The sequence below is a fragment of the Acanthaster planci genome, linkage group LG01, assembly GCF_054643075.1.
Source record: "Acanthaster planci isolate LZ-2023a linkage group LG01, COTS_SCS, whole genome shotgun sequence".
NCBI classification, from domain to species: Eukaryota; Metazoa; Echinodermata; class Asteroidea; order Valvatida; family Acanthasteridae; genus Acanthaster; species Acanthaster planci.
In genome coordinates this window covers 19,976,960-20,002,225 of record NC_141777.1, presented here as the reverse complement: position 1 = coordinate 20,002,225, position 25,266 = coordinate 19,976,960, and the positions used below count along the sequence as shown (strand labels likewise).

The following is a 25,266-nucleotide window of genomic DNA, read 5'->3' as shown; positions in this document are numbered from 1 at the left end:
GGATGTAGGCTCCCAAACGCCTACGATTGATTTGTAAACAAGGTGTGAAAATACATTGGGGGAGCCTGACTAAACAAAATGGCTGCGCCCATGGAGTAATGTGTGCCATTGCGTTTTGTGGAAGCGAATGAGTTCTTGCTGGACCACATTTTTCACTTTCGTTGGTAACTTTTCATTAAATATTGGCATACCATACACACTTAAGATTATGTTCAATGAAAGTGGATCGCTGAAATATCAAACAATTGAACGAGCAGCCGGCCAGAGCTAGCTAGTAGTAGCTGCAGAGGCGCAGAAACTGGAGCTAGGGTAGGCATGGTAGGCGTGGCTGCGCCTATTAAAGTAGTGCCTGTTCAATTTGAGCTTCACTAACGTTGGTAAACAGTTTCATACAGGTGGTCTGCAAGAAAATACATGAACGTTTGCTGCTGTGCTTTCAACTTTTGTCATGTTTGTGCCTACAGTATGGTCATATGGTGTATCCAGCTCCAGCCAGGTTAACATACATGCTTTTATTTTTAACATGATACTGTACATGTTCAATTTCAGTAGAGGGGCCTAACTTTTACCCACAGTTTTATAACTATCGCAAGGCTCTAGTTAGACATGCTAGATAGTCATGATAGTCTGATAGTACTTAGTACTATAGTAGGTGTAACAAAAACAATTGCATTGATAGTGATTGTACATGTCTTAATGTTTTATTTGGCAAGAGTTCCTGTCCGTCATGTCCAGCAGTAGAGTTGCACATCAGAACTCAGACACTGTCCTTCAACTCAGAAAAATCCCTCTCTTTGGAGACAAAAATCAGTGTCCTAAAAGGGGACTTTTTTTTCAGAGTGGCTTGATTTAAAACACATTATTGTCAAATTTTTGAAATTTTTCCACCATACTTTCCATTCCTATACATGTAGGTTAATTAAGTTGTTTTTACCATGTCACTCAATTAACTGTATGTAGAGGATTAATATCTGAAAAAAATTGTTTTGATGTGGTCTTTTTATGTCCCATTGCAGACTCCTGTTTGTAATCCAGGCAGTAAATGGTGGAAATTGTTTAAACAGCAGCCTAGCGTGTTTCTTCTGCTGAACCCAATTGTGGCAAAAAGGATCCCAAAGCAAAAGTAGGATCCCCAATCCCACTTGAAAGAATAATTCCCTGTTAGGGAGATGTTTCTTTCTTTCTGGGGCTGCTTTTGTTCCCCTCTCCCCCAGCAAGGGACTTCTCTGAGTTTGAGGACAGTCTCCAAGTTGTGATGTGCACCCCTACTGTCTAGCCAAACATGTATTCAACCTCACCTTGTATTTTCAGTTCAAGAGCACAATCCTGAAAGCAATGAAATACCCAACCATTAGTAGGCTGGGCACTGTGATGCTGCTGAGGCAGTAGCAAGACAATAATCCATGGATATGCTTACATGATTAAATGATGTTTTCTTGTTTATAATTCAGTAGCCATGAATGGTCAATCAGCCAGGATTCTGGAAGCAGCGTCAGGACTGCTGAGCAATGCTGCCAGGGTACCCAATTCAGTCCAAACACTGACCTTCAAAACCTTCAAATGCTCTACTTGTTTATGTGACCGGGGTCCATGTATTTATCCGCACATCAAAAACCCAATCTGGTGGACTCAAGCAAAGAGTGTTACAGCTCTGGCAGTCAGTACCCATACATGTAGGTTAAGCACAGTTCATGGACTTCGTCATCCAAAATTGTACAGCACAAGCAGTCCTCAGAAAGCCGATGATGAACCAGGGGCGAAAGATGATATGCTGTCTTCGGGAGAGTCGCCCGTCAAAGCAAACTTGGCTGAAAATGAGGCAGCTTGTGGAAAGAAAAGGAAAGGGAAGATGAATCGGTATGTGAAGAGAGCCTCCAAAGCAACAGAGAAAATGAAAGAAAAAATGGCTGACAAAGTCAAAGATATAGTAAGTACGTATATTGTAGGGTTCAGATTGAACCAATGAGCAAAGGTTAACCTTCATTTTTGTAAAAGAAATTGTGTCAACAAAGACATAAGAGCCAGCAGATGTACAATATTTTTTATGCTGAGTTAATTTCAGAGAAAATGAAAGAAAAACGGGTTAACAATGAAAAAGTGTAACTTGGACGCCACCTCATTTGTGTCACATTTGGGCAAAGATCAGTTTTTGGGGCACTGTGTTCCTTTAAATAAACAACTTACAAATTTAGAAACAATTCATGCGGGAAACTTAAGAACATGTAATCTTGGGGTCACGTGGCTTGTGCATAAAGTGCTCACTTCTCACCAACTTTGATCCTGGGTTCAGTTTCCTGGCTAGATGGTGCACGAATAGAGTTGTTTCTTGACTGTCTTGTTCCACAAGGGTTTTTTCAGGGTTTTCTTCCCTGTGCAAAGTAGCAGCTCATTCACTCTCTGTCTGTGCTCTGTGGACAGACATGGGTCATTTGGCAGGTGCATTTAGGTGCCTTCCACTCAATCACATTGTAGCTGCATCATGTCGTCCATCTTTTAGCCTTGTGGCTCTAAGTAAGGATGATTAGCCCCCTGGTAAAATGAATAAAACATATGCCTGGAACACGTAGGTTAGATATACTGTAAATGTTGTCTTAAAATTTTGGTAGATTTCGTAGAATGAGTTCACATTAAATGTGTTGGGAAACCAGTTTCTCTTGTATTTATCTCCTTCCAGAAAGAGAACATATTTACCATCCCCAATCTCTTGTCCACAACACGCCTGGTCATGTCCCCTGTTCTGGGCTACCTGGTCATTCAGGAGTGCTACACGCTTGGTACTTGCATGTTTGTCGTGGCTGGGATCACAGACTTGGTAGGATCAGTCAACTGAACACAAATGTTATTTATGTTTCATGTACGTATAGTTCACTGACTAACCATTGTGTATGTGCTTTGCATAGAAAAGTATGCACCCACAGTGCTAAGGGGAAGTCAGTGTACAATGTAAACAAAATGCTCTGTGCCACATTTCAAACCTATTATGCAAACAAGGAGAGTTAAATGTCTTGTTTTAAATCTAATGAGGACTTGTCACCCTTCTCCAATTCAGAGAAAAGCAAACATGAAGGCCTCTTTAATGAAATGACAACACTTCAAAAAGTCGTGGGAAGGATATATCCTACCAGTAACCTTTCTCGCACTAAAGAGACAGCAGTGATGTTTATTTGGCATGAAATCCTTGTTAAGAGGATTATTTGGCATGAAATCCTTGTTAAGACTTCATCTTGAGCCTGTCCTTTCCTTTCAGCTGGATGGTTTTATAGCCCGAAACTTCAGGAATCAGCAGTCTGTTCTTGGATCCATCATTGATCCACTGGCTGACAAGTGCTTGGTGGCCATCCTCACGCTTAGCCTGACTTTCAGTGGCCTTATCCCTGGTAAATTGCCTGACCGTGCAGAGCTGTGTTTGGACATTTTGGTTTCAAGTCCACGTACCTGCTGTCATTTTAGTTAATTGCAGCGAATTGGGCATTTTCCAAATTTGCTTTCCCAACCCATTGACTAATTCTTTATCGTTCATTATCTTCCACCAAAAGATATTTTGAGAGATAGTAAATCCTGTATCCCAAAGTCAGCTTGATTATTGCGATGGTGGGATCAAAATATCGCTAGTTGGAAAGTTTTTTAAACCTGAATCCTCCTAAACCTTTCAAAATCCACCAGGATATATTGATGGGCTGAGAAAGGCACAGGTTCAGACCTGCTATGGTTACTGCACACATTGGACTTTAAGCATTTCATTTCTATCCCCCGAAAGTTTGTATTAAGAATGCACCATTGATTTCCTGCACGTTGGAGGATTTTGGAGGACTCAGATGATAGAGTTATTGGACTTTGGATACGGTTCACTTTTATAGTGTCCATGTCACTCAGGCCCGTTGCCTGACCAGAGACTGGGGGGGTTCGTCAAACCAAACTTTTGGCACTGTGAACACATATTTTTATACAAAGGCCTATCACAATATGCTTTGGAAAGTAACACTGAAAACTTGCATGTCTGTCGCGAACCAAAGGTTGCATGCAAGACTTGTACACTATAGTTTTCAATATTGAATAAACTTAACAAAAATATATTGATTTCAAACCCTTTGAAATACCTGAAATGTAGATATTTGCCGGAACTTCCTGACGGTACATATGACTAGAGATTGATTCATTAATATGCAGAATCGTGGTCACCTTGAGCTTGAGAATCAACGTATAAGCTGTGGCTGGTATGCTGAATATTACGATATATTTAAAATATTCAGTACACAAAAAAAAATACAACAACAAGCAGACCTCAGAAGCCAGCGGGGAGGGGTTTGTTCAAACCCCTCGAACCCCCAGTCTACGGGCCTGTCACTCAATCTGTCCCACCAGGGAGTGTAGGAACATTTTATAGAATTGAGAAGGAGCAGCTCAGCCACTGTTCCTTTACGGTAGAGCTCCATGAACTGAGACCTACAAGAAGTGTGTCACTGTCTTTGTGCACGGTGTTTGATACCAGAGGATCCAAATACATGTACAAACGCCCAGGGAGAGTGCGGTTAATTAACAGCAGAATGTGTGCTTGGCCGGCATCCAGTGTAAAAAGACTGTGTACTAAACCTTTTCAACTAGTTTTGACTATTAAATTTGTCACGTCCGTTGCCACATACATTTGTTCTATCTCTTGCTGTCATTTTTCCGTCTGCAGTTCCCCTAACCATCCTGATGGTAAGCAGGGATGTTGGCCTGGTAGGCAGTGTCTTCTATCTCCGGTACCAGTCCCTACCACCGCCACGGACGGTCAGCCGATTCTTTGATATCACCCACGCCACCGTCCAGCTCAAGCCCACCACCATAAGCAAGGTTTGTGGTACATATAATTGCAGGTCCTTCTGATGGGGATCATACGATGTAAATCCCAAAAGGATGCAGTGAACTGACATGTATTTCAGCACTATTCACCTTTGGATTAAGGGGGAGGTGATGGTAGTTCAAATCATCACTGCACACCACAAAAAGGCACAGATTCTGTGATCTTCCAGTTCTGTTAACCCTAAAAAGAGTTCGGGGGGCCCGGAACATCTGCCCTCTCGGACATTTCTCTGATACCGTTGCAACAGATGTTGCCATTGTGCTGAGCCCTAATAGGACATTTTTTCTGTTGATGTCTTGTGTTCATTTTGACACCAACTGCATGGGAATTGGAAATGTGCAGCGTTGACTTGCACATGCCATTTTTTTCATCATTCGGCTTTGACTGATTTAGAAAACTGCATAAACTCTGACCCTTGAAGATCATGAGATTTGAAGCTTTTCATGGTGGGGGTAGCAAGTAAACTAGATAGGTTTGCAGTAGCACCATGGATATATCTCTTTTGTGAGTATGTGGGGTTCCACATACATGTATTCACAAAAGAGATATATCCATAGTGCTACCGCAAACCTATCTAGTGTCGTACTTTAAATACAACCCTGTAAACTGGTGTATCAGGAAGGAGCTAGCTTCATTGGAGAATTACGGTATGCCAGCAGAAATGCACTCTCTGTTGTCCTAGAAATTTCAGGCAAAGCACGCATTGTGGTAACCTCCAACTCCCCGTTTTGCAGCTTCTGCAGGCAATTTGAGAAGCAGAGAATAATTCGGTTAGAACATGTTAAGAACATTTTTTGGGGGTCACTTTTCTAGTTGAACACAGCTGTTCAGCTCGGTCTCGTAGGCTTCACCTTGGCAGCTCCAGTCTTCCATTATGTGGACCACCCCTTGCTGCATGCACTTTGGTGAGTACAAACACTAACAACCCATCCAGATGAGTAAAGACTTCGCTATATCTGTGAGGCATTCTGGTAAAATGAGATGGAGCTGGCCACAAGCTGTCACAGAGAAGATTGGAAAAAGCTTCAAGAGACAACTTTTTTCCTTTAATTTCTAGACATATCGACATTTGTAACTTTTCAGTGCCTACTAAACATGAATTAAAGAAACAATTAAAAAAAAGGATATCGTGGTATCAGAGTGTTGTTTCGTGATTTAACAATGGGAGACTTTGAGACGCATGGTAGCGGCAGACAAACCAGTCCTTTTCCGCAGTTGTGTGTGTGCTCAGAACTAACATGCATGCCTAGAAATGCATGCGCATGCCCACATCAAACAAAAAGGACCGTTGTGTCTGCTGCCACCATGCTGCTCAAAGTCTCCCATTGGCATAATACCAAAACTGGAAATTGTAAAAGTCTTTTTCAGTATTTTACTATTTTGACACGTCAACAGTTTTGACCAGTCAGGTTTGACTGAAGTACAACAAACAATATTCTGAGAATTTTTCATTCCGTTTCCCAAATACCTCCAAACCTTTTGACCTCTGCCCTCAGAGACCTTTAACCCTCATGATCTTACCTCTTTATGATGTTAAATTTACTTGTAAATAATAGCTTTATCAGTGAAAGTGTTGTGCGTGAGTAGGTAGTCATTAGCACAAAAAATTGTGTGCAAAATATAATCAAAGTGCCTTGCTTGTGAAAATGAGCACTTGATCACAGAACTGCACAAAATCTTCAGCTCGAATTTGTCTGTGTATTGATTCACCTGTCTAATGTTTAATAATACTTGTCAAAACAGACGGACAAAATGGCATTGTGTACAGATTTGTGCATTACATGTTTTTATCGTTTACATTTTGCAGGTACACCACGGCAGCAACAACCATTCTTTCAGGCTTCAGCTACGTCTTCAGCAAAGATGCATTCAAGTTCCTGCGAAAATAGACAGGAATGTTCAGCATCATTGCCAAAGCTGGTTATTTGGCAGTCCTGCAACCTCTTCCCCAACCCAACAATAAGGGGTTTGAGGACTTTCGATTTGAGCTTGTGGACATTTTATTTTGGGGATAAGGACGCAGGAAACCGATTCTTTGTGGTTCTCTGTCTATATTAAAGAGCAACTCAAAGGAAAACATGTTTTCTTTGAATTTATCTGTTCAAATAAATAGGGAAGCATAGAAATCGAACGCAGTGTCATTTGTCTTCAGAGCTCAACTATAACAAGCTGAAAAGGGCTTTTTTCTGTTCATGCCAAGATGCGAATTCTGAATGTAGATTGCATCATTCTGAGAAAAACATATAAAACGAGGGGATCCCTCACCTTGTGTTCGTAGAGGATAATTCTCTTGTGCACACCAAACAATGGCTAAAGGTTTATCCATTATGAACACAGGGCGAGGGTTCCCCTCGTTTTCTCTGAATGATGCAATCTACATTCAGCATGGTCAGAATTCGCATCTTGGCATGAACAGGAAAAAAAACCCTTTTTAGCTTGTTACAGTTGAGCTCTGAAAACAAATGACAGTGCGTTCGATTTGGATCTTTCCAATTTATTTGAACAGATAAAAATCAGAGAAAACATGTTTTCTTTAGAGTTGCTCTTTAATTGATCATCTTCTGGAGTAAATTATATCAAAAGTGCCATAGATACTGAGCAATATTTTCCTGCTTTCAGATCATTATGCTAATACTTGAGGCAAATGTTAGTTCCTGGCTGTAGGCAGACAAATTTCTAGGAATTACACCACCAATCAGATTTCAAGCAGGGAAACGAAACTAGTTTTAAAAGGTTAACTAGGTTTTAGACAGTGCATGTGAGCAGTGTGTCCAGCTCATGCTTTGCACTAATCCGGCCTACTAATGAAGATACATGCATTAGGTACATCCGTCTAAAGACCAATGGATGTATACACTGGCATACGTACATGTGTCCCGTCTGTGGTGCCAAAGGGAGAGCTGCGACACCTGACACCCGACACCACCATTGTCGCCTCCCACACAAAATGCATGCAAAGTCCCTGTTGATTTTGTGTGCATCAAATATTAGTCATAATGAAGAAAATTATGCATAGTTGTGCATACATTGCGCTGTATGCGTGGACGGCATTGCATATGTTGCGTTCCTAGTTTGTTTTTGACCTGTTTTCCTTTTGTTGAAGCTTGGAACAAACATGTACTTGTTTGTGCTTATGAAGCTGATTCTTCTGTCATTTATGGCTACACTTACCATACGACTGCATTCTTCAAACTTGATAGTGCAATCAGGAAGGCTTTGGTTGGTTTTTGTTTTTGTTTTTTGACAAATTTTGTTCAACTATTCCAGAGAGAGATCAGTGTCTGTCTACAAGTACAATCTGATGTAATTTCACGAATTACTTAATGAAAAATGTCAGCATTCATTAAAAAAGTCATCCCTTAAACACAATAGTTCCACTGTCAGGAACCTCTGACCTGACACACCTGTCACTTTAATAGGATAGGCCACGTGTACATGAGAACTAGTTGTATTTCCACTGTATGATTCAGTCCCCAAACATCTCTAATTATCACAGATCACCGCATTGGTGATCAAGAAGAGTCGGCAGAAGAATCAGCTGAAACTAAAAATGAAATCGTAGCAAATGTTTTCCTGAAAATGACAACTGGTAATTTTTATTTGAGCTGCATCATCAAGTGCTGATTTGTATCTATAATAACCAGATTTTTATCGATTTGATAAATAAAGCTACCAAAGACACATAAATGCCATTGTCTCTCTCTGCTCTCTTACAACTTTTATTTAATACAACTTGTACAGGAGTTAATTTTCTATATTGACTTGTACATTTATACAATAGTATATAATAGTTCGTAGTGGCAAATTTCCAAAAGCAAAGCGCATATCCAATCAGTGTTATGGTACATGTTGCATTTTGCCACCCACTCCTACAACACACAGCAACACAGAACTGGTGTTGAAGGTTTAATACGGTTTTTGTCTGACTTTTCAGTAAATTAAAATTTGGGAGAAGAGCCAATAACACATATACATGTTGCTCTATCTGGTGCATGTCACTGACCTTAAAAGATCCAGTTCTTGTAACATCTCTGTGATGGCCTGTTTTGCCAAAAATAGGCATGTAGATACATAAGAATGCAGTCTAGGATAAGCATCAATCAAACTGTCTAACATAAGGCAGATAACGTGTACATGTACATGGGCTAGTGTGTGACTAAAGCAAGTAAACTTGACAGTGTTTACTGTCAAGTTTATCTTTTGCATGCTATCGCATGAGAACATTTTGCTCACGTGTTGTAAAAATGCACAAACAACCTAGCTTTGGTCAGCTATCAAGAATGAGCCAATGAGAATTTGTCTCAACAGTGGCAGTTACTAAAAACAGCCTTTGAATTTAAACATTGATAGTTTTCTGTGCCTTCTGACTTGCTGGTCTGTGAAAGAATACATCTCTGCCTACGTGGACACCACATGTCCCGGTGAAAAAAGGCCCAAGCATCAAAACTGGTAATTGTAGACAATCACATCAAAAAGTAATGAAAAAAACTTAACTATAAATCAACATCACCGTGGTGATCTTTGTACTCATCTCTGAAACTGCAGTAATGACTTGCGTAATGCCCCTCCAGGTACAAACACCTTGCAACCTACCAACTCTCCAACAGTGATAAAAGCAAAATACAAGTAGCACATATTATGACCTCATTTTTGCTTGGTTAAACATGTGCATGTATACACACATTATCTGCATTATAATACTGCAGACATGCCGAACCTACATGTATATATACATCACTGAATTTTGACATACATTTTGTCTTTAGTATGAGACAAAAATTACGAACAGACGCTTGGAGATACATGTACATGTCACTGTACATGTACGTTACTAGAGTAGCAATTTTTTCAGTGATAACAGTGAACACCACATGTTTTTGTATGTGTATCAATTTTCTACAAATTAAAGCGATGATATTCTTGGAAAATGTAACAACACATAAACTTCATTTTAAAAGAATAACAGAAACAATTTTTTGAATCCAGATTTCATTTCTGTCAAAGAGTAGCACATTTAAATCACAGGTCTGCATGGCAACAATTTAACACTCAGAAAGAGAATGATAAAGTTTCAACATACACCCCTCTCAACCTAGAGCAGCGGGAAAATTCAGCCTATTGTCTGGCCTAATGACTGTGACGGCTTCATCAAGAGCACTGTAGCAAATCTTTTCCTGTCTTGCTTAAGATACAATCACAAAACTGCCACCCAAATTAGAGGATTTTGCTCAGTTTGCAGTATCACTTTCACTCATAGGGAAAATACTTTGTGGATATTTTTAAAAAAGAAAAAAACAATGAACTCAAAAATGATTATGACAGTTCTTACTCAATTTACCTTTTCTAATGCGTGTCAACTTTGCCCAAAGGGAGGAAAAAACAATGTGCTACGGCAAATATTTTAGCAAGAGATAGTGAGGTCTTACATTTTTGCCCGAAATTTTAGGTATACAGGAAAAGATTACACACTGATTTTAAGGGGTTCTTTTATATTTAGTTCCAAATATTGGTCAAATTTGGGCAATAAAATAAAAAGAAAACCCCTCAAATCAGCCAACTGCAGGGGGACTTGTACAGAGTAAGCTGGTAATCTGAATTAGAAGCCATTATTGCAATGTGGCTAAGCTAGTGCAAAGGTTGCGTGCGCCCGCTGAAGACCTCGTTGACCAACAGCATGTTGTGACTTCCCAAACTGCATACACACCTCAAGTTCGATGGTACTACTGCCGTCAGGTGCTCCCGCAGTCATATTACATTACGAATCTACATAACTGAATAGTAAAGTGGTAACAAGTTCAGTAGAAGTAAAAGGGCTGAAGAACACGCTGTGTAAACTGTACATGTACGTATACGCATGTACGTGTATGTACAGGGTCCTGTAATACAGGATGAGGACTTTCAAATTGTCACAACTTTCAAAATTCCCACCTTGTCCTCGAACTTTAACAGTCAACACCTCCATTTCGTTAACGTAAAAAATTTTCAACCGAGTAACACAAATGTATGTACATATACAGGTTCTACACGACTCAACGGAAATGCACGTGTATAAAAATTAAAAATGTATGGTTGCATGAAGTTGATTCAAATCACGACCCTGAACAGGATGGTGTGAGATACAAGAGGTATTGTTTATTTTTTTTTTTTCAAATCTCAGTGGGACCAATTTTCTCAGGACTACTTGTGCAGATGGTTACAAGTATAAGAAATCATTTTTTTGGGGGGGGCGCTTGTTTTCATCCATCTCGGTAGCAAACACAGCAGGGCATGTACAACTTCCAGGGCCTGAGTTATGAGGAAATTTCCTTTTTAATGTGCAGAAACAAACATTCTGTAGACTGCACAAACATGCACAGGGTTTCCCTTCCCGTCTAAACCTATTTATTAACCTGTCAGGAGTTCCAAAGAAGTTTGTTAAAGGGGGCCAATTTTAATTATGCTATTTAATTGTTTGGCAGGAAAGTTGTGCTTATGGCACAAACGTGTAAAAGTTTTTGCTTGCTTCGCCATTTCAAACAAACTTCAGGTCTACAAAGTGAGTGGTCTTTACTGTCCTCATACGGTCTCCACAAAACAGTCTCGTGCTTGACTTTACAAGAAATAAGCCCTGATGTAATTTCCACTTCTCCAGTGAGTTAAACTTGGGGAAGAAAAAAAGGAAAGGTTGACACAAGTTCAACAGTGTGAAAAGGTGTTTATAAACAAGAAAAAGCTAGGTAAGTACTGTGTACGGAGTTGATTTTGTTTGCCTGATGTCAATTTTGATGGCAAAATTATCTTTATCTACAACTTGAACATTTGATCCAACAAACTTTGTATTAAAGAAAGTAATAAGCATATCTCACTGGTTCTAAGTTGTTGGATAAGTGCTCTGAACTGGACCTCAGATTTTAAAAGCCTCCAGGGAATAATTACAAACTCTCTGACTTTTACTTCACCATGGCATCAATTTATCTCCAGAACTATTAACAGCACAATACATTTGTCCATATCAATATCACACACCACAACAGCTTGTCATAGTTTAATTTTGGGTTGTCCTAAGCTCTATGTTCCCTTTTTGACCCTTACGTAGGGATACTCATGCAGCATACTGCCTGGTGAAAATGACCATAACAGATTCTGAGCCAACTTGTGATAGCATGACTACTGTGTGTGACTGTGTACTACCGCATTCCTGTGAGATGGGGACCAGACAGGACCATCAAGATGTGGGTAGCTCCATTGTTGGCTGCAGCATCTTCATAGCCTAAAAAGGACCAAAAAATGTCAAAGAGATAATAATATAGCCAGGAATTCGAGAGGACCCAAATCTGGACTGCCTGAAACTGCTTCAGACAAGTTTTTGAAGTCACAGGAAAGCTCGATCTCAGTAAATCGCTAGGAGTTCACACCAGCATCACCGTTCAAAGCAGAGAGATGACTCAGTGTGAATTCGACTTGGGTTCCATTTAATCAGCAATGCCGATGGTACATCAAGAGGTCACTGAGAAAACCTAATACGCTAGCATTGTGAAGCCAAAGTAGATGCTCCTGCACTGCACATCTTTCACAAGATACTCCCACTCATCGTACAATCTTATGTAAATGTAAACTTGTATTAATGGAAGGAATTAGGACGGGGACAATACAGTCAAATCAGACAGTAATTCTAAGATACCAGTAGTCTTGGGCCAAGACGGCAGAACTCGATAGCGGACTCAATCGAGCATAAAATATGCCGCGGGCCCTGATTTCCATTGAACCCTCTCATGACTTCACTTCACCAATCGACAGCTCGTTCTAACGTCTTGGGAATTTCCTACAAACTGTTTAGCTTTTTCTTTAGTTTTCCTGCAGATTTCTGGAGGAACCAATCAGCACCTGGGAAATTCCATTTGAACCTGTATGTGATGAATATGGATCAATGACCTGCATCACATGACCTATTACGCATAAAATGTACAGTACAAGCACTAAACTATTTTGCATACAAAGGCCAAGTCTCGGTTGTAGGAGATTCCCAAGAAAGTAGAACAAGCCGTCGATTGGTGAAATGAAGTCACGAAAGGGTGCAATGGAAATTGGCGCGCGCCGCATATGCTCAATCGAGTCCGCTATCGAGTTCTGCAGTCTTGGCCCAAGACTCTCCGATGTTTCTCCTGAGACCACGGTGCATTGATACAACACCTCAACAGATGCAATGGAAAACAGGTGATTTGAATCTGACCTTTTGCATGGCAATGATCCAGGAGGAGGCAGTCTTCCGTGAATAGTCGTCTGACACAAAGAGCAGTAGATCCCGGGACTCATCGATGTATCTGTACTTGATGGACATGGAGGTGATGACAGCATTTCCTACAAGGACAGTAACCAGGCTATATAAAAGTGGTCTACACTGGGTTTGAGCTTCCAGTTACTGACTACTGAAATACAGGACATATATTTTGGCACCAGAGGGACTCATAGCACCCAAGTTTTACTGTTAACAGTTTATTGATGATGGAGTATATTATTATCAAATGTAGTGCTGGAGTAAATATGTCACAGGCACAATTTTTTGTGCAAAAGACACGCACGAGTAGCAGCATGTCTACCAGCTTGCAAACCAACATGTGCTTATCCTCCATTCATTTGCACTACACTTTTATGGTAAAAGCAGAAGAGTCACCAATGAATAGTCTGGTTAGCGGTCCCTGCATTATGGACTGAACTGCAGAGTAGGGTCTGATCTTTGATATTACAATGTGATGTGATATAATAACAGTGAGAATGACATACGTTTCTGTCACCATGTGTTTTTGTCTAGGGGAATGAAACTACAGGTACATTATTAAAGACAGAGGTATAACAACTTCCACTTTCACCAAACTGACAAATACTGACTAGCTTTGGCTATGATTCCAAGCAACTTTCAAGAAAATTTGTACTTAGCACTGAATAAAAAAAGTGAGCAACTGCAAAAGTGTTCATTTGGCTAAAGCTTTGGCTACACTTTATGATTTGCCAGCTGGAATCCTGCAACACCATGGAGTAATCAGAAAATTATTTCATGGGGCTACTGAGAAAAATGGTGCCTAGCGAAGGAGAGGGTGAGAAGGACCGGCAAAACCATCAGGATTGCCCACTTTCAACATGCAACTGGGAAAAAAATTTCAAAAGGAAATGGTGAATTTCAAGTAAAATGTTGAGCGGACCATTAGTCACCTGGACATTTTTTCTTTGAAGCACAAATTTCCTCACAATCTTGCACCAGTGTTGTCTGTCTCAAGACTTGGTCTCCGTCTCGAGACCTTTTTGTGGTCTCGGTCTTGTCCTATCAAAGTCTCAGTCTCGGGAGGATTGGTCTCAGTCTCAAAAGTGCCGGTCTCAGTCTTGGTCTCAGATGTCAAGGTCTTTGGTCTCCCCCTCGAGACCTGTCGAGACCATAACACAATGTGCACCTAGCTACCACTCATGAACACACTCACCAGCTGACCTCCGCATGAGTCTAGATACCAAACATGGATGTAAATACAACATTGTAATGTTCAAATTTTCATGATAAAGAATGAAATTGATGCCTGAATGGAGACTAGTCAATACAGGATGCAGTTTTCCAGCACAGGAGACAGCCTTGGAAAGTATTGCTCAACATGACAGAGATGAGGTTGGAAGCACTGGAACTTGTTTGCAGTGTGCCATTTATTTCACTGGCACACATCTCCCATTTTTGCACAATGTACATGTACATAAATATACACATGTGTACACGTACTGCTACATGTACCAGATCTTATTTGGATACTCATTTTTTCTTAATTTTTGTTCACCAAAAAAACAACAACAAACATTTTAATGTTTACATCAGTGGGGTCACTCAGGTTGAAATGACAATTTCACACATACCAGTGGGTAATTTTTTTGGCTGACCTTTCTTACCAGTCCAGTGATCATTAACATTGTACAGTGTACAGTATCTCTGGTAAACTCAGACATACAGCATTAACATAAGGTCATTTCATACTTAGGTATTGGATCATGCCCAATAGGTTTGTGTGAAATGTATAAATATGCCATACATCTTAGTTGAAATTCAATGAAAATAGGCTTGGGAATTGATGGTTATAATTAACCCATACACATGCTAACGGTATTGACATATCAAAAGTCTGCAGCTCATCACAACTTCATTGTTTTTCCCAGAGGTAAAATAAAAAGTTTCAAGTCTTGAAGAAATATTTAATCTATTTATGTTTGATGGTGTGTTCCATGTTAATTTTTTTTAATTTCATACATTCAGTATAATTTCATCATCTTATGTTGCTTGTCCTCGTTTACCTTTGTGTAAAAAGTATAAAATTGTAATGTTTGGTCTCAGTCTCGGAAGTGCTCGGTCTTGAAGGAGTGGGTCTTGGTCTTGATCTCAGACATCAAGGTCTCAGATACAACACTGTCTTGCACACACATGCTAATCTGATTAATCTGAAAATGTTGTAGCTCTGTGAATACTTTTTACTTGGACGCAACACAACAATATGACTGGGTCTTGTAATTTAATTCACAGGTTGATTTTTTCATGTATTGTCTTTTGCCCAACCAACTACATGTACATTTATTCCACTTTCCTTCTCGGTGTCAATCCTTTCCTCTTATTTTTGAAAGCGATATAAACCTGTCCTGTGTTCCCCTTCTTCAGTGTCAGCACTGTTTGTTCAACTCACTCTGGTTAGTCTCATTACCAGCCGTTTGTATTTTAACCTCCTGGATGCTGGTCAGATTGACTGGATCGTGGACCCACTTGGACGGTCGGTTGTTCTCCCGGTCTGGCTTCTCCTCACTGAAAAACAGACTCCTAGAAGATAGTGAAAGAGTCAGACAGAGAGAGCTAGAGCTTTAATATGACCTTGTTTGTGCCCATGTGTACGGCCTTGAACTTTGAGACTCGGGCAGGATTTTGAAATGTTGCAAGAAATAATAATAATAATATGGATTACCGAAAATGGGTCACTTGGGAGACATTCCCATAAGAACGTGCACAAACTTTACTGTCCCATAATCAAATATTCCCTAATCTGATCTGAACCAAACTTTGTATGTTTTCAATTTAGACCCTAATCTATAATCTCTCAAAATTTGGACCGTAAAAATTCGGCCTCCTTCTGGTAGCTGGGGCATGGGGAGAAATGTCTCCCTAATGACCGATGTCTCCCTAAGGTTGAAAAATTTACAACAAAGTGTCTCCCAAATGACCTATTTGTGCTACTAATAATAAAAAGAAGAATTTATTATATATGATTTATAAATCCATCACAAGTGATGCTCAAGGCACACAATACTTTTACAAAACAAAATACACATGTATGCATCAAAAACAATATGACAGTTACAGAAAAGGTCCTAACAAATATAGAAACAAGTACATGAAAAATCATTTACGCCTACTGGAAATACACTGTACTGCTTACCAAAGGACCATGTGAATACCAACCAACTCAATCATTCACACAGCAGAAAGATTTAGTCTTTAGGGATATATTTTCTATGTATGGGTAATTTCTCTATTGAACACCTCTATGAAATTGGCCCCATTTCAGTGAAAAGTCCAGTGGTCAACACGACTGTGCAGAGCCACAGGGTTCCATCTCGCTCTGCTGCGTCATTCTGTCTACTTCAGTTTTTTTCCAGACATGTACATGTCCTGTTCTTGGGTTATAAGATGCTGCTGACTTTTGATGGTTTTGCCAGTGGCACAGACGATCATTCTGGATGGTACTAGGTTTTATTCAAAACAAGGCCAATCTCAGCTGGTCAACATGAACACAATCACTTGAGCGGTCTACTTTCCAGCTGTCCAAGTTCTTTTCATGAATGCACATATTCTTTACGAATCTAACTGAGGAATTCTAAAATAACTTCATTCTCAGAAATAAATATCCCTGTTGAAAATTCATCCACAACAAACCTGTGATTAGCAGATAGGTGACAGAATGCTTCTGCTTTGTCATTTTCCAGCTCATTACTTTTCAACGTGAAATTGCTCCCTGTGGGTAAGACAAAAGAGCAACACTCAGTGAAATGGTACTGCTGAAATATGACTTAATTTAACCAGCCGGCAATATCATCTGCCAACTTCTTTTCTGAAACCATATCTGCGGTGATGATTTCACTGCCAAATTCTGTTCACTGTGTTAAGCTTACGCTTGGTCAACTTATCAAGATTTCTATGAGAAATGCATGGCTTTGTTCTTGTGGGTAATGGAACACTTATTCAGCCTTGTGGGAACTTTGAAATTCGTTGCCCAATTTTTTATGAGAAAACAGAAAACCTTTCCAAAATGGTGAAAGGAACTTATTGCATATTCAATGTTTAATGACTGTTGCAAAAAATTAAAGGAAAGCACTAAAAGCCATTTCCACAATGTTTACAATATCATAAACGTTGACGAGCAGCTTCACAACCCTCTTTACATCTGGTTGTATGTGTAAATGGGTTTTTCTAAGAGGATGGCTGTATTCTGTGGCATATGGACACATTTGAGGTTGACAAGAACAGCATGAGTCAAAACCAACATATGCACAGTTACCCAGTGTGATCCCTAACATGTCATCAAATAAATTCCAGTCAGACCTGAAGGCACTGCACAAAATTGGTTGACTTCGAGCTGAGGCATTGTGCAAGGTTTCATATGCTACTGCCACTTGTCTGTGGTACAGACAGCAAATGTCTCTGATGAGTGTGCCGATTCAGCAATGACTGGGACAAAGCAAATAAACATAAATTTATGATTGCCAGATTGTGCAACCAATCTCATTGGTCCTTTCAGTAGATGACAGCTACTAAGGCTGTTGATTTCTTGATGCATTAACCAATCAGCAGTTCTGGTGTCAGATTCCACACCAATAGGTCTGAGTAGCTGGTGGGCGTGGTTGCATAAACACATGCATACAACAGATTCACGCATACAACCATTCATTATGAAGGTGAGCTTTGCCAAACGGTTGATACTCAAAATGCCTTTTCTATTAAAAAAACTGACCATTTACGAGAAGCTTGAGTTGTTTGTCAAAGAATTCATTCTCCTTCTTGGAGACGACGGCACATTCTTCACACATTCGGACTGGATCCACAAAATTCATACGAGGCAGGGGCACCTTAGAAGAACAGCACTGACCACAGAAACACTTGCCACAACGCCGACAGTGATGCTAGAGAGGAACAACGATTTAAGAAAAGCAGTTTAATACAAACAGAAAAAAAAACAAGCGACACTCAAGCACTAGTTAAAAATGCAACATGCACATGTGCATGTCCACGTAATACGCATAAACATGTACATGTATGTACTCTGTTCACATGCATACATATCATTCAACATGTTCACTGTACTGAACCTGTGTTTGCTCATAAGTGTATGTATGCATTTGAAGATCAGGTGTTCATAGGAGAAGCGCTTAGTGCTTAGAATATTTACTGTGTACAGTACATGTAAGCTAACAAGGCTTTTGAAATGACAATACGCAAGCAGTCCTTTACGAAGTTGGACGTTACAAATGTTAACACTTGCTGGTCAATCAGTCAAGATTTCTGTGACATTTCTTGCCACAATGTGGCTTTTCAATGCTCCAAGACAATGTCACTGAGCGACATTGCTAAAACTTAACACCTGCCCATGGCACAAGGATACTTGAGAACTCCATGCTCTTTCAACCTCTTCGGACTAGTTTGAGCGTCAGTGAATTAAAACACTGGAATCACTCAAGCACGGTGATTAGCAAAGATGTCATCCACAACTGCATACTGAAATGAACACAGTGTGTTTGGATGTCCTCCGTGTGCCATTCGACTGGCACAGAAAATTCTTGTGGGATTAGGAGTCGTCTGACATGGACTGCTTTACCACTAACATTCCCAAATCTTCCTTGCCTACACATACACTGTATGAGCTGAAGATCTTACAGGATTGAGACCACATGTGACGAAACCTTGCTCATTTCAAAGGACGCAATGTGCCAAGGACTTCAGCCAGATCTTGTGCTGTTTATGCCCAGCCATCCATAAATATAGGCAGAGCATACCAAAAATGATCTGCACTGCTCTATAACATGATCTGAACAGTCTCAACATATCAACTACCGGTATTTGTTGCTTGGGAATTCTGATGGATTGAGGCATGTCCACAACTGCTAAGAACACACTGAGAATCAAGGCTGTATCGGATATTTAATGTGGAAACAGTTACGATTTTGCCTCTGGCTTCAGTTAAAAAGCCTCTTGAGGGACTTAAGGTTTTGACACTTTAGGTGTACACTTAAAATCTATTGAATTATTTGAATACATTTTGACAACAAATTGCAAGTATCAGAACACTGTGCACATTAATAATTCCTCAAAGCTGAATTTTCATTTGAATGGTAAAAAGCTCTTGGTTTAACCAAAGCATACTTCCTTATACATGCAGTGCACTCACAACAGCACATACATATATCAATTAGGATACTGTTGTCATGGCAACACGACTTGTCATTTCCTGTAACATCACAACCCATGCATCTTTGACATTCAAGGAATAACACGCCTGCAAGGAGTACATGTAAGTGTACTAGTACATACAGCAACGCACAGCCTCGGGATAAAGATTTCAACAGACCTTGCTGATATTGGTGGCCTGTCAGAATGTGATCCCCATTTGTACATGTAGCTGTACACATGTGCACAATGTATACCTTAGCTGCATGGCTTTCTGGGGAAAAAACACCTTCACAAACCTGTAGGTCTACATTTAACGCTCCAACATCATGTTTGTCGGATCAAATGTTGCATGTACATGTATGTACACCTGTGTACACCTGTACACGCACCGGGTACGTAGCTTGAACAGTTTGACAAAAGAGTGAATACAAATGCTTTCTGGGGGGAGTCAAGCAAGAGCATGTTGGTACTTGTACCTGCACACGCTCAAGTCAAGTGTGAGAAGACCAAGAGTGGAAAGTAGGGTCAGTGGAGGTACGGGCAGCATCCAGAAAGAGGACAAAAGTGTCAAAATGGAAATTAAGAATGGAGTTAATACAGGACATTCACACATAGAACATTGACAAGGATTGCATTCAATTTCTACTGCATGGGTCTCTTGACCGGTGTCGAATACAATGATAGGTACATACCCTGCGTTTGACGAGGTCATATTTGCTACCACATTTGGCACACGCCAAACACTGTAGGGAAAATGACAAAAATAAAGTGGCTGATTCAAGCAGATTCTCATAAGGGCACTATCAGACTGATATCAATCCAAAACATGTATCCTGTGTTCCTGTGATCATTTCGTTATGCGACCTCCCCTAGTCATACAGGATCCACGTACATTTATAAAGCAGTATATACATTGTACATGCACACACACACACACATGTAGGTCAGGGTCTACGTATACACATGCAGTCGGTCTTGGCTACCTTAATGTACGATACATTTGCACCTACTGTTAACAGATGTGGGATATGATGAATGATGGCTTATTTTTCTGTAGTCATATCAGCATACATGTATGTACTGTAAGTGCATACAACTGAAGCTTTTTGGAAGGAGATTTTTTTTTACTGCAGTATCAGCAATTTGCTGTAGTCCTGTTAATTCCCATAATGCATTGGGGTGTGTGTGTGTGGTTAGAGCCAGCATCACGCGTTAAGGACATGTGTGCATAATGGGGCAAGACGAGAAACATGCTTCTGTGTGCTTTTATTTAATATGCCTGTCCCGTGTCATTACACCCATCAAGGCGTTCACTGAAGATTAATGACAAGGGCAAATCTACATGTAGACACACATTATTTAGGAGGGGAACCCAAATTTGTTGGGGGTGGCCTTTATAAGGAGTGGGGCTAGTTTGGGGATTTCTACACACTTTCGAAAGGACCAAAAAAACACCTTTCTCTCGTTTGAAAAAAAAAAGGTCCTCTTGGGGATGGGACCCAAAGTCCCCATAGCTTGCCCCCCATAATTTGCCCCACAAACAGACATCATTAAATTTTTTCCTTGCACAGGTTAACTACATGTAGCCATGGAAAAATTATAACATGTCTTCAAAGGTCAAATTTACATGTACATGTAGCTATGAAAATATTGACGGATTTACATAATGTACGTAGAAAATACTTTTTCTTAAAACAGATTTTTCTCACACGGTTTTCCATTAAAAATTACCAAAGCATACCAAAAGTTGCAACATTTTGCATTCTATATTTTATTAAGCTTAACCCTCCTCAATCCTCCAAAATCCTTCGGGTGGTTTTGGAAGACTTGGGAGGATTGAGGGTGTATGGCAAAAGTGCATGGCTTATTGCAAAGGATGCCATGCATGAAGGTCGTGGGTTAGAACTTGTGTTGTTGTTGCTGAGTCATGAATAAATTCAGCCCGATATTTCTGCTCAGGTATGCCATTTGCACTGCCTTAACATAACAACAGGAATTGCCGTAGGATGTTGAAGGGTTGAGGCAACAGGCACACCTCCAAGTAACATTCTCAAGAAATTTTAGAGGATTTCGGAGGATTGAGGGAAAATCCAATTTTTCATCCCCCAAATTGGAGGATTCTGGAGGATCGAGGAGGGTCCCTAGCAAAAAAGGCCTAGGGGGTTAGAGTAAATCTAATTTTAACCCCCTAAGTTATTCAATTAATGTACCTGGGTGAAAATTGTTAATTCGGGGCTTACTGACAACGCAAAATACAAAATTCCGATGCGAAGAAAATAGAGTTACCACATTGGGCGTAACAGGAACCAAGCAGAGTCTACTCTTCTTGGGCCTATGGCTACAGCATTTACGGCATACATGTTGATGTTAGTAAGGCATATTGACAGCATGTTGTTGGTTTGAACTAACATGAGTGAGCCTAACCTTGAAGTGTCGAAGTTTAGGGGACTGTGTATTTGGGGACCCCCCTCCCTACATAGAATGAAAAACTAGATTTAAGCTTTCAGACTAGATTCACTTCAAGCAGGTGTCTACATGTATGACATTATTTTGCAAAGCTACAGGGTAAATTTTGTACAGAGAGGGCAGGATTTTAATTTTTTTAAGGGAAATTATGGGGCAAAAATGACAACATTGACACAGGCCATGCATGCACGCATCCACTGAAAATAAACATGGCAATATTGTCCAACTTGCTTAGTTTGGTATAGTGTCTCTGATTGGTTACTGAAAAGTTTCATAAGAAAGCTGATCTCTGGTCAAGATGATCTGGTTGGGAAGTTAGAGTATTGAAGAAAACAGCCGAAGCTCATACAGTCTGTCATGTTTGTGTGTGTTAACTTGACTGTCCATTTACATCGACAGAAGGTAAGAAAGTAGTATTTTTCTCCCAATTTACTCTTCCCAATGTAACCCAAATAGAGTCATGATAAACATTAAGACTAGAAGAGACATTGCCTGAGGAACTGTTTGCCTAGTAGGGCCTACTCTTTTTCAGGGTTGACCTTTATTTGCAAAAGGAACTAGGCCTAAAAACAGAGGGGTTCCGAAATACACAATCCCCAAAGTTTATGCAGTTTATGGGGATTGTGGATTTGGGAACCCCCCTGTTTTTAGTTACTTTTACAAAAGATCAGGCCTGAAAAAGATTATAAGGCTGACTCGGGTAATGTCTCTTGATGCCATAGTCCTATTGCATTTGGAAGAGTAAATTAGAAGAGACAGTCGTGTTGACATGCACAAACATGGCGCGTTATGTATAGTGCCGTTCTGTCTAACAGACCTACTCCCCCGTAACATTAAACCAATTAAACTCTGTCTTTTATTCATGCAAATAAGGTATTATCCAATCAGCGAAATTCGTCCAAAAAAAGGAACTGGCAAATTTTTACGTCAGAGCTTTGGCTGGTTTTTACTCTTACTCCCAAATGGATCATCTCAACCAATCAGAGATAGGCTTTCTTAATGAACTTTTCAGTAACCAATCACAGGCACTCTTATCTATAGCATGTTGACATAATCCACATGTTTATTTTCTGTGGAAGCATGCGTGCATGCATGGTCTGTGCCACTGTCGTCGTTTTTACCCCATTATCAATCAAAACCCTGCCCTCTCACTAAAATTTAACCCTGTAGTTCGGCAAATTAATGTTATAGTCATCTAGTTAGGTAAGTCAGAAAGGCCTAAATCTAATTCTTCTATAGCCTAGGTCTATAGGAATGAGGTCCCGAAATTCACAACCCTTTAGTTCATACAGATTAAACTGTTACTCCCTCGGCCTCCAACAATTACTTTATACCAGAAATGTGGGGTTCGACGTTCGTGGGAGCGGACGTTGGACCCCATAGTTCGGGGGGTACATGTACATTGTGAGTTCTTCAGCTGACTGTGAACTCCCCAAACTTACCTGGACATCCGGCACCCAATGTGGCTCTTCCAACTGAAAAGGACTCGAATCTCTGTCCTCCACACTCACCATCCGCAGCCCACTTTTGCTACGTACGAGCTTCTTACCTGAATCAGCCATTTTCTCATACAAAGTATAGCTATAGCCCTAGCTACACAACAACTAGCATGCAGGGTATCAGCAAAATTACGATGCTTCTGCGAAAGCCTACCCCCATTGCACGAACAACACGAATATGTATGAATTGAACAGCGCCCTCATTGACAAGATTTTAACCACACATGCAGCTGCGACCCACACGTTAACAGTCGTTCGTACGATCTTCAGTAGTGAGTCTGCAAATACTTTGCAAAATCAATAGGATATCCTGCATAGCATACACAGGAATATCCCCCCCCCCCAAAAAAAACTGCTACATGCGGTAGCCCTATTATCAAAGCAGAAAATGAAAAATGTACTTACATTTCCTGAATAGACCTGAAAATTCAAATTTGCCAGCCAGTACAGCATCCCACATGCAGAAGGCTTCCCGTAAAGGAATTTTCTAAATATTTGAGAAACCGCTTTATTGAGAGTGATTACACATATTTTCTCAAACACTGCAAATGCCACAGTGTTGGAAATTCTGGCACTTGCTGTAGCGCTACTGGCAAGCTTTATTCCTTCAACGCAAAATTTACCTCTGATTTGTTTATACATAATGAAAGCCAGTAGGAACATGATTTTTATATCTTCAATTTGAAAAGCTAAAGAAAGAATATTGGCATATTTTACAGCCCTGCTGTAAAGCTTTCAAAACACGTAACAGTTATGTTCAGATTTCTTCATTCCTAGATGGAACTAAAGTCAGATTTAGCTACTCACCGCAGCATTGCTCTGACTGCCTGTTGTAAGGGAATTTTTAAACAGGACAGAAATTTGAGAGATTGATTAAAAATCTTCATTTTTCTATTACACCGTAAAGGGTAATGGCATACTAGGCATTAAAATCGTGGCCTCAAGGCCATTATTGCGAGCATGTACAGAATTTAATAAAGTACCTACAAATTTAAATGAAAGAAGGAAACCACAGGAAACACAATGTGGTCGAGCCACTATGGTGATGATGATAGCTTGTTCCTCGCGCAGTGCGAATATCGGAGAGGATGGTTTATCTATCTTCTGCTGGCTCGTTGGAGGCTGAGTGTGCAGCCCGATTCGTGCGGCGCAGTTCTCACTGCACTTGAAAGCCCTGGGTTGAGGATATCGGTGAGGCAGCCTGCTTCTTATGTCTATTCCTCTTATCCTCAGCAGCTCCTCTTCTGATTTGCTACCTGTAATGAAGCAGTGGCAGCAGCCTGATCTGTTACAGCTAATTCCCGGTGGCACGATAGGTGATGGATGCCAGTTGTACCGGTGGAAGCTGCTTTTTGAGCTGGTCCTTGAACACCTGTGGGGGCTCCTCGATTTCGATTCCCTTTGCGATATTTACCAAAGAAGACGGCCTTTGGTTGACGTGAGTTCTGACATTTCCTCATTTGAATAGCCCTGTCACTTGATGTTGAGAAGGGTTTTGCGCATCAGGCAGCGTTGCCGGAAGAGCTCTAGCAGCCATACCTGTTTCCTGTATAGGACCCATGTCTAAGCTCCATACAAGAAGGCAGGGACTACAACTTCTCTCTGCATCTTCAGCCTGGTGGAAAGGCACAGAGAGTGTACATGTACTACTATACTCTCGTACGGCGGAGCGCCAAAAGGAGCTGCCGGCTTCGGAGAGGCGGTTGTCGAAGGCTTGTTGGTTGTAGCATCGTTGGACATGACTAGGTAAAGTGCTCCACTGCGTTTAGCTTGGTGCTGTCGATGGTAAAGTGCAGGTCACTGTACGGTTCACCAGACAGAGGCATGGTATAGCACTTTTGTCTTCTTCAGACTAACTGTGAGACGAATGGCCTTCGCAGAGTAGTTGACAATGCTCTGAACTGCCTCCTCTGTTTGAGCAATCGAGGTGCATTCATCCGTAAAAAGGAGCTCCAGGACTAGCTACTCTAAGGTCTTCGTCTAGGCAAGTAGACGCCACAAGTTGAAGATGCTGCCACGCCGGACAG

General features: G+C 40.5%; 2 protein-coding genes across 11 annotated transcripts; one reads left to right on the top strand and one right to left on the bottom strand.

Annotated features, from left to right (window-relative positions):
* Positions 1-52: 52 nt before the first annotated feature.
* On the top strand, positions 53-8,530 carry crls1 (cardiolipin synthase 1). Of its 9 annotated transcripts, none has more exons than XM_022241568.2 (8): positions 53-164; positions 1,455-1,927; positions 2,675-2,812; positions 3,248-3,377; positions 4,679-4,833; positions 5,657-5,748; positions 6,651-8,062; positions 8,111-8,530. In XM_022241568.2, exons 1-7 carry the CDS (start codon positions 128-130, stop codon positions 6,730-6,732), a joined length of 1,107 nt encoding a protein of 368 aa, XP_022097260.2. In that variant the 5' UTR covers positions 53-127; the 3' UTR covers positions 6,733-8,062; positions 8,111-8,530. The 9 variants fall into 9 exon arrangements, with proteins under 9 accessions (XP_022097260.2, XP_022097259.2, XP_022097262.2 ...); XM_022241567.2 differs by having other exon boundaries at positions 60-164; positions 1,452-1,927; XM_022241570.2 differs by having other exon boundaries at positions 66-309.
* On the bottom strand, positions 8,531-23,424 carry zfyve21 (zinc finger FYVE-type containing 21). 2 transcript variants are annotated; one of them, XM_022241617.2, is made up of 7 exons: positions 23,183-23,421; positions 19,967-20,017; positions 17,842-18,010; positions 16,767-16,845; positions 15,526-15,656; positions 13,053-13,180; positions 8,531-12,092 (listed from the first exon to the last, which is right to left on the bottom strand). In XM_022241617.2, the coding sequence occupies exons 1-7, from the start codon at positions 23,300-23,302 to the stop codon at positions 12,048-12,050; spliced, it is 723 nt and encodes a 240-aa protein (XP_022097309.1). In that variant the 5' UTR covers positions 23,303-23,421; the 3' UTR covers positions 8,531-12,047. The 2 variants fall into 2 exon arrangements, with proteins under 2 accessions (XP_022097309.1, XP_022097310.1); XM_022241618.2 differs by lacking the exon at positions 19,967-20,017 and having other exon boundaries at positions 23,183-23,424.
* Positions 23,425-25,266: the final 1,842 nt, after the last annotated feature.